We start from the raw sequence: 9,322 nt of genomic DNA on the forward strand, positions 1-9,322 counted from the left end.
TCTCAACCCCCTTCCACCACCAACCCCCACTTCCCCCACCACACCCTTACCCCTAGCCCAGCCCTGCCCAGAAAGGGCCCAGCCCTCTGACTGGAAAATGGGTCCCTAGTACCAGGAATGAAGACTCAGGAGATGGGAAGGAAGGAAGAGAGTGGGCGGGGCGAGGGAGGGAGGGGGCTCCATTTATATCCGTGCCCTGGACTGGGAGTCAGCTCATCATGGACACTGCCACGCTCACCAAGTGGGACAGCGGTCTCAAGGAGGTCCCAGGAGGTATGAGCAATGGGACTGCCTCACCATCCCCCGTGGGTCCCTCTGGCCAGTGGTTTGGGTGCAGGAGAGACACCACAGGTCCTGGAGCCAGCTGGACCTCAATTCAAATTCCAACTCTGTCACTTAGGGGCTGTGTGACCATAGGCACGTTACTTAACCTCTCTGAATGCCAGTTTTTGGGGGAGGAATTCAAGTGCCCTGGGTTTGATCCTCGAGGACCAGGGACCCAGGAGTCTCTCTGTGTTATCCCAGGGTCCTGGGGACGCTGGGGATGGAGGCTTCTCTTCGTAGCCGTGTCGCTTATGATCGCCGCCGTCTTGTGGGCCCTTATTCTGAGCATCCTGCTTTCTAAGGGTGAGTGACTGTATAATGGGGGGAGGTGTGTCCAGCTCCCATGGGGACATAGACGGCCCCATGATGGGCACACCGGCTGGGTCCCAGACTCCTGCCTGGATCCCAGACCCCTGCCTGGATCCCAGACCCCTGCCTGGGTCTGAGTATGAACACGTGTGAACAGAGTGTGTGCAGCTTCGGACTGTGTGCACCCTCATGTGTGTGTATGTGCATGCATGAAGGTGTGAGCATGTTCCCGGGTGTTTGCTTCTCCTCTGCGTGTGTGCACATTATGGGCGCTGGACGTTTGCCTGCCCCCTCTGTCCCTCCCAAGACCCGGGTCCCCGCCCCCTTGGGCAAGGGGACAGTTCCCGGGTCCCCAGGGCCGCGCCTGCAGGAGCCTCTCTCTGCAGCCTCCACAGAGCGCAGGGCGCTGCTCGGCCACCAGGACCTGCTGAGGACAAATGGTGCGTGCAGAACGGGGGCTCCTGGGTCCCCGGGGTGTGCGGGGCTGGAGTGTCTGGGACCCTGGAGCCCGGCAGGGTGCGGGTGGGGACCCCGCGGGCCCCAAGGCTGGTCCAGGATTGGGGAAGCGTGTCGCGTGACTCCCCGGGGGTGACCCAGCGTGTGTGGCGCGGGCGGGGTCATTCCAGCCTCGGAGCAGAACGCGGTGCTGGCTGCCTTCAAGGAGGAGGTCTCGTCCTGCAACAGCTGCTGTAAGACTTCCGGGCTGAGGGGGAGGGCCTTGTGGGCTGGAGGCGGGGCTTGTGGCCAGAAACGGAGGAGGCAAGAGGAGGTGTGGCTTGTGGCCAAGATCCCAGGAGGCAAGAGGGCGAAACTTGTGGCTGGGTTTGAGGTAGGTGGGTGGGCGCTGGGCTGGCTGGTGTCAGATGTCGCGCCCCCATCCTCCCACCCTTCCCAGGCCAGGGGACGCAGGCGCAGCTGCAGACCGCTCGCACCGAGCTTGGGGAGGCGCGGGAAAAGCTGTTCCAGCAGGAGAGCGCCCTAAAAGAACTCAGCGAGCGCGGTGAGGGCGGCACAGCGCCACGACCCCTCATCCCTCCGCGCGGCTGTCGATTCACGTCCTGACCCTTCTGTTACCCCGACCCTATCCTCTGATCCTGACCCTGACCATTGGAATCTGACCTTGACGACAAGTCCCAACCTCAACTACAACTGGACCCTACCCGGCTACGACAGTCCTTGACCGCGATGTCATTCTTGACGGTGACACTGCCCACAGACTTGAATGCTGACCTTACGTAATCGTGACCCTGCTCCTGGCCCTGACCCAGCTATAATCTGGCTTCCTTGATCTTGCAGTGACCCAGGGCTTGGCTGAAGCGGGTAGAGACCGCGAGGACATCCGCACGGAGCTGTTGCGGGCGCTGGAGGCGGCCCGTTTCGGGAACAGTGAGCAAGACGGAGGAGAGAGGGAAGGGGGGAGGCCGATAGGACTCAGGGTTCCATGATGTGCCTGGTCCCGCCCTGTGACCATGGCATGTTCTCTTTGGCTCCGCCTCTGGGCCCGGAGATCCAACCCAAACCCCGCAATCCCCTTTGTCCTCTCCACCTGGGAGCAACCCCCCTCTTTGACCGTCACCATCCCGCAGGCTCCTGCGAGCAGTGCCCCGCGTCGTGGCTGCCCTTCCGTGGCTCCTGCTACCTTTTCTCCATTCCACCTGCCTCGTGGGTCGAGGCGCAGCGCAGCTGCGCCAGCGCTGGCGCGCACCTGGTGATCGTGAATGACTTGGACGAGCAGGTGCGCAGCCTGGACGGTCCGAGGCGGGAGGCGGAGTTCACCGGAGGGGGCGTGGCCTGGGAGGTGGGCGGGGCGAGCGGGGTGGACTCGGCCGGCTCAGCCTCCCCTCCCACCCAGGACTTTGTGAGTCGGAATGTGAGAGGTCGCGGGTACTGGCTGGGTCTGAGGGCGGTGCGCCGTGCCGAGAAGATCCAGGGCTACCAGTGGGTGGACGGAGTCCCGCTCAGCTTCAGGTGAGAGAAGTGACGTGGGGAGGAGGACAGATCAGACCCGAGGGGAAGTGGTTTGACCAGATCTCAGAGTCTCGGTTGGGATGGGCAGCCTAGACCTCAGGAACTGGCTGAGGGTTAAATTCTGGGGGATAGAAAATTATGTCCCAGGGCTGGAAAGTTCTATCTGTGGATAGATTAGATTCTCAGGGTGTCTGGGTAAGACCCAATTAATAAACAGGCTAGACCCTGAGTAGGGAGGACAGACCCCAGGGCCATCCGCAATCTAGACCCCCAGCAGCACCCATGCCAAACCACTGCACCACTGCAGCCACTGGAACCAGGGGGAGCCCAATGACGCTCAGGGGCGCGAGGACTGCGTCATGATGCTGCGCACGGGGATGTGGAACGACGCACGGTGTGAAGACAAGGAGAGAGACAGCTGGATCTGTGAGAAGAGGCAAATCTGCTGACCCCACCCAGTGCCCCCGAGCCACGCCCTCCACCACACGTGCGTTCTCTGAGCTGCTCCTCCTCATGGATCTGCCCACCGCCCCTGATTTTTTTTTTTTTCCTACCAACCGCCCTGCCCTAGCCAGCCTGGTCCAGTGCCTGCGCTCGGGGACCTCCACTCTAGCTTAACTGCAACCGCTCACACACGGACCTAACCTAGCCTTTACCGGCTCCAAAATCCGGGCTCCTCGGCCCGTGATCTGACCCCGCCTCCCTCCCTAGCTAAGGTCAGGTGACTGAGGGGTGGAGCTGTCTAGTTTGCTTGCATTTCTTCCCAGACTGGAAGACCTCAAAGACAGGGGTTTTGGAAACTGTCTTTGCAGCCCTAGAGAGCATCCATAAAAGTTTGAGAAATGAATTCTGGCTCCTGGCTCTGGCGAGCTGTTCTAATCTTTATTGCAGGGTCTCTGATTATCCCTGTGTGTGACCCCAACCTCTCTAAGTGACCTCTTGACCCTATGATGCCCCCAAAGTCAGTGAGTAACCTGCACTGGGCCAGGAGGGCAGTGGGGCTCTGGGGACACATGAATAAGTCAGACCTAGTCCTTACCCCCCAGGACTCCCTCATGCTGGTCTAGCTGGACACAGGAACCATGTGACTAGTGACTCAATGGAGAAATGCATGAAGGAGTGACAGGTGATGCCTTTGGAGAAGTCACCTTTGTCCTCAGGGACAGAGACTGTGCTGACATGCTGCAGTGGGGGCCCCTTTCCTTGAGGAGACTGGCACCCCCTTGTGGAGATGACAGGCAGCCTGAGACAAGGCCCTGAGGCAGATGGGAGAGGACCCGGCTGGATCCAAGGAGCAGGGCCCTTCTGTCTCAGGCACCAGGTTCTGTGACCACTGGGTGGGGCATCGGGAAATGCATCCCAGCAAAGACGGACTTCGAGGCACAATGAGATCTCAGCACAGGGAGCTGGGCAGGGTGGGCTTTGCAGGCCGAGGCTGTTGGAAGGTACTGGAAGGTGTTGGAAGGTGTTAGATGGCTGAGCCATTTATGGGTACGGGGTGCACAGAGCCTGGCTTTGTCAACTGGGGACTTCTGATCTGTATTCACCCTGCACTCCCAGAGTTTCCTGATTCCATCTGGGGACCTGGGGACTCTCCTAGAATTTCCGGTGGAGAGGGATTCCGTGGAGGGGAGTGACAAGCTAGCAACCTTTAGTTCTGTGCAGAATGGAGTCCAGAAGCAAAGGCTGCAGGGAGCCCCCAGGCTGTGCATCCCTGAGAGTATTGACAGAGAAGGAAGAAGGGACAACACCATCCACACACCTGGCCAGGTGGCACCTTTCAGTGCTGTGACCACACAACCCCCAACCCTTCTCTGGAGTTCGACAATTGCAGCCCCGAGCCAGGCACTGAGCGGACCCAGGAGCCGCCTGACTCCTGGACAGATAACACACCCCATGACCCGTTGGCCACAGTGGTGGATTTCCAGACAGTCAGCTGGAGGAGTGTGTGTGTTTCCTACTGCTGCTGTACCAGGTGACCACCAGCTTAATGGCTTGAAACAACACACATTCATTCTCTTTCAGTTCTGGGGACCAGAAGTCCATTAGTTTCACTGGGATGAAATTAAGGTGTCACCACGGCCAGGTTCTCTCTGGAATCCAGGGAGGAATCCTTTTCTTAGCCTTTTCCAGCTTCTGGAGCTGCATTCCTCGCCTGCCTTGGCTCATGGCCCTTCTTCCAGCTCCAGCCAGTAGGATAGCATGTTGCTTCAGTGGTCACATTCCCCTCTTCTTCTGTGTCAGCTATCCCTCTGCCTCCCCTCTTATAAGAACACTTGTGATTGCAATTAAGGTCCACTCAGACAATCCAGGCTGGTCTGTAACACTGAAATGCAGTCATGGCACTAACCACCCTGAGTTCTTGTGGACACTGCCTACAGAGGAAGGCCCAGTGCCTAACAAGACCACTCCCACTGCAGACATCAGCGGCAAGTGTGGAAGTCTTCAGACCAGCCACCCTTCCGAGGAGCTGATTACAAATTTGGAGCTTCTCACAACCCCCTTGGGTTCCATAATTCACTAGAATGACTCACAGAACTCAAGAAAGCAGTATATTTATGAGCACAATTTTATTACAAAGGACACAAATCCGGACTAGCCAAATGAAGAGACCGCTATGGTGAGAGCTGAGAAGGTCCCAAACTCAGAGCTCCTGTGTCCTCTTCCCAGGAAATCAGGACATGTCAGCCTCCTGCCACATCAAGCTGTTCAGTAGCAAGGAAGCTTCTCTGAGCTTTCGTGTCCAGAGTTTTTACTGGAGTTTGATTAGGAAGGCATGGTGGATCGAATCATTGGCCACGTGATTGCTCTCCATCTCCAGCCCCCGTCCCCTCCTCAGAGATTGGGTGGCTGAAGGGCCCATCCCTCATGGTTGGTCTTTCTGGCATGACCAGCCCCCACCCTGAGCCATCTCCTCGGTATAAACTCAGGTGTGGTCCAAGGGCCCCAGGAAGAACCAAGGCACTCCTATCACTTGGGAAACCCCAAGGGTTTGAGTACTCCCTTCCAAGAATGGGACAAACAGCCACCAGATTCTTTAATATACAAAATCTTCACAATACTAAATCCTTACACACATCTGTGAAATCTCTGTTGCCATAAGAAGGCGACAGTCAAGGTTCCAGGGATTGGGACGTGGACGTCTTTGGGGGCCACTGTGAAGCCTCCCACAAGACGTAACCAATGACAGACAGACTCACGGGTGGGGCAGCAGCCAGAAGGCCTGCCTGGTGGCCTGTGTGCCTGCTGAGCTGGGTGAGTGATGGTCTGGAGGACTCGCACGTTCTAGTCCAACTCACTGACAATGAGAAGGAGACCCCTGGCCTATGGAAGAGCCACAGAGAAAGACTTTCTACCTGACAGGTTGACAGCAGTCAGATCAAAGTGGTAGTGACAGATAGAGAGCATCACAGTGGGCGGAAGGCTCCCAGGAGTGTCTCGTGGGGATGGAGCTGAGTGAGTGCTGGCTGTGGCCGAGGCAGAAGGAAGAGACCCCAGAGTTAAGTGGCAGAAGGACGGTCTCCCAAATATGTCCACATCTTAATCCCTGAACCTATGAATGTTACCGCATGGCAAAAGGGACTTTGTGAATGCAATTATATTAAGGGCCCTGAGGTGGGGAGATGATCCTGGATTATCTAGGTGGGCCCCGTGTCATCACAAGGAGCCGTAAAAGTGAAAGGAGGCAGGAGAGAATAAGGGAGGGGGTCGTGACTACAGAAGGATGGTCAGAGTGATGTGATATGAGAAGGACCTGATCCACCATTGCTGGGCTTTAAACATGGAGGAGGGACCATGAGCCAAGGAGGCGTTCAGCCTTTAGAAGTTGGGAAAGGGAGGAAAACCACTGCACACTTATGAGAATGGCCAAAATCGAGAACCCTGACAACACCCAATGCTGGTGAGGATGTGGAGCAAAGGAAGTCTTAACATTGCTGGTGGGAATGCAAGGTGGTGCAGCTTATTTGAAAGACACTTGTGCCATTTCTCATAAAACTAAACCTACTTTCACCATAAGATCCAGCAATCGTGCTCCTTGGAATTTACTCAAAGGAGTTGAAAAGTTATGTTCACATGAAAACCTGGACGTGATGTTTATAGCAGCTTTATTGAAAATTGCCAAAACTTGGAAGCTGCCAAGATGTCCTTCAACAGGTGAATGGATAAACAAACTGTGGGACATCCAGACAATAGATTAGTATTCACACTAAAAAGAAAGGAGCTATTTAGCTATGAAAAGACAAGAGGAATCCTAAATGCATATTATTAAGCAAAAGAACCCACTCTGAAAAGGCTACATACTATATAATTCCAACTACATGGCATTCTGGAAAAAGAAAACAACGGAGACAGTAAAATGGTGGGTGGCTGCCAAGGGTTGGGGGGAGGTAGGAGGAATAGGATCACAGAGGATTTTTAGGGCAGTGAAACTATTCTGCACGATACTGTGATGGTAGATACGTGTTTTTATACATTTGTCCAAACCCATAGAATGTGCAACCCCAAGGGTGAACCCTAATGTCATCTATGGGCTCTGGGCAGTCATGATGTGTCCCTGTATGTTCGTCAGTTGTAAGAAAAGTACTGCTCTGGTGGAGGATGTTGACAATGGCGGAGGCTGTGCCTGTGTGCGGGCAGGGGACACATGGTAATCTCTGGACCTTCTGCTTAAGTTTGCTGTGAATGTAAAACTGCTCTAAAAATATAAAGTCTTAACGACAACAGAAAAAAGTCAAGAAAATAGATATTTCCCAAAGCCTCCAGAAGGATGTACCATGAAGACACCTTGACTTCAGACCAGGGAGACCAGTGTCAGACTTCTGACCTCCAGAACTATGAGTAATGAATTTGTGTTGGAGAAGCCATTAAGTTTGAGGTCGTTTGTTACAGCAGCCATAGGAAACTAATGCAAGGGCTCCCCTGGAGCTGCCCCATACTCAACAGGAACCACCTACCACACAGCCACGATCTGTTATGATCCTGTAACTCACCTTAACATGTCAGTGAGTAAATGTCTGCCCCCATAGACGTAATTCAACTCAACAAAAACTATCAGAAACACCTGTAATAAACTTTTCACACACACCCCCACCCCCAACATGGCAGTCACCTGCTGGTAATCTGACAATACACACATGTAACTTACCTTAACTGGGGTGGCCATGTGTCTCCGTTTGTCTCAAATGGTCCTGGTTTGCACTTGTCTTAGGTGTAAGTCCTGTTTTAAAATTATTTTTTAAATCAAGTTTAGAGGTATAATTTTTATACAGTAAAATGCACCAATTTATCACACCCCTGTTCACTTGAAAAGCCTCAAAAGGAGTTTATTCATGAATAGCCAAAAGAATTACAATTCATGGGATGTGCATGCTATGGCAAACCATGGGCAAATCCAACAAACAAAGGAGGGGAGGTGCTTTTATGGAGAAAAAAGCGGGAGTAGGGAGGAGCTGTTCTAAAGGAAATTCCATTGGCAGAAATTAGTTCAGGGCCACAACAGCTTCTCATTGGCTGAGCCGTGGCGTTTCTCATTGCCTGAGCTGTGGCGTTTCTTATTGGCTGAGCTGTGGCTTTTCTCATTGGCTGAGCTGTGGTATTTCTCATTGCCTGAGCTGCAGCATTTCTGATTGGCTGAGCTGTGGTGTTTCTCATTGGCTGAGCTGTGGCATTTCTCATTGGCTGAGCTGTGGTGTTTCTCATTGGGCTGTTCCCAGGTGGAGGGAGAAATCTTCCTTCAGTAGGAAAGTAGGTTTACTTCCTGTTCAAGATGCAAGCCCACGTCTCTTCTTGTTTGGTGTAACTGAGGATGTATGACAGGCCCTCCCCTACAGGCCTTCCTGACTGCAATTTAGTTAGGGTTTCTTTTATTAATTTCCACACCCATGAGGATGGTGTCTATCAAAAAAGAAATTAATTAATTAATTAATTAATAAGTGTCTTCAAGGATGTAGAGAAATTGGAACCCTCAAGTGTTGCTGGTGGAAATGTGAAATGATGCAGCTCTGTGGAAAAGAGTATGAGGGCGCCTCAAAAAAATTATAAATAGAATTACCAGATCATCTAGAAATTTCCCTTCAAGGTGTATACTGGAAAAAATTGAAAGCAAGATCTCAAAAAGATGTTTGCACATCCATGTTCATAGTGACACTATTCACCATAGCCAACAGGGGTCCATCCATGGATGAATGGATAAACAAAAGGTGGTCCACCATACAATGGAATATTAGTCGGCCTTAAAAAGGAAGGAAATTCTGGCACGTGTTCCAACATGGATGAATTTTGTGGACATTCGGCTGTGCGAAATAAACCAGTCACAAAGAGATAAATACTGTGTTATTTCACTTACACAAGGGATGTAGATTAGTCAAACTCACAAGAGGCAGAAAGTAGAACGGTGGTTGCCAGGAGCTGGGGGAATGGACAAATGGAGAGTTGTTGAATAAATACAGAATTTCAGTTTTTCAAGATGAAAAAATTCCGGAGATTTGTTGCACAAGAATGTGAATACACTTAACACCGCTGAACTGCACACTTAAAAATGGTTAAGATGTAAATTTTATGTTATGTGTATTTTATACCACAATGAAAAATAAAAAGAATTTTGTTAATGCCCCCACTTCAAGCTTACAATTCAATGAGTTTTGAGAAATGTACAGCGGTGTAGCCACCACTACACTGCAGACGTAGAACATTTCCATCCTCCCCTGAAATTTCCGCCTCT

General features: G+C 52.6%; 1 protein-coding gene across 1 annotated transcript; it reads left to right on the top strand.

Moving 5' to 3' along the window:
- Positions 1-203: 203 nt before the first annotated feature.
- Positions 204-3,460, top strand: LOC124251793 (C-type lectin domain family 4 member G-like). Its single transcript, XM_046684670.1, has 9 exons — positions 204-273; positions 526-627; positions 1,020-1,073; positions 1,260-1,322; positions 1,529-1,633; positions 1,930-2,019; positions 2,220-2,368; positions 2,486-2,601; positions 2,909-3,460. The coding sequence occupies exons 1-9, from the start codon at positions 219-221 to the stop codon at positions 3,048-3,050; spliced, it is 876 nt and encodes a 291-aa protein (XP_046540626.1). The 5' UTR covers positions 204-218; the 3' UTR covers positions 3,051-3,460.
- Positions 3,461-9,322: the final 5,862 nt, after the last annotated feature.

Source organism: Equus quagga, chromosome 14 (assembly GCF_021613505.1).
Source record: "Equus quagga isolate Etosha38 chromosome 14, UCLA_HA_Equagga_1.0, whole genome shotgun sequence".
Lineage (NCBI taxonomy): Eukaryota > Metazoa > Chordata > Mammalia > Perissodactyla > Equidae > Equus > Equus quagga.

What these genes read in the sequence shown, in the direction of transcription:
- LOC124251793 (XM_046684670.1), top strand. Translation starts at nt 219, where the DNA reads ATGGACACTGCCACGCTCACCAAGTGGGACAGCGGTCTCAAGGAGGTC. An exon ending in TCTCAAGGAGGTCCCAGGAG is followed by an intron (nt 274 to 525) that starts GTATGAGCAATG and finishes GTGTTATCCCAG; the next exon opens with GGTCCTGGGGACGCTGGGGA. An exon ending in AAAAGAACTCAGCGAGCGCG is followed by an intron (nt 1,634 to 1,929) that starts GTGAGGGCGGCA and finishes TTGATCTTGCAG; the next exon opens with TGACCCAGGGCTTGGCTGAA.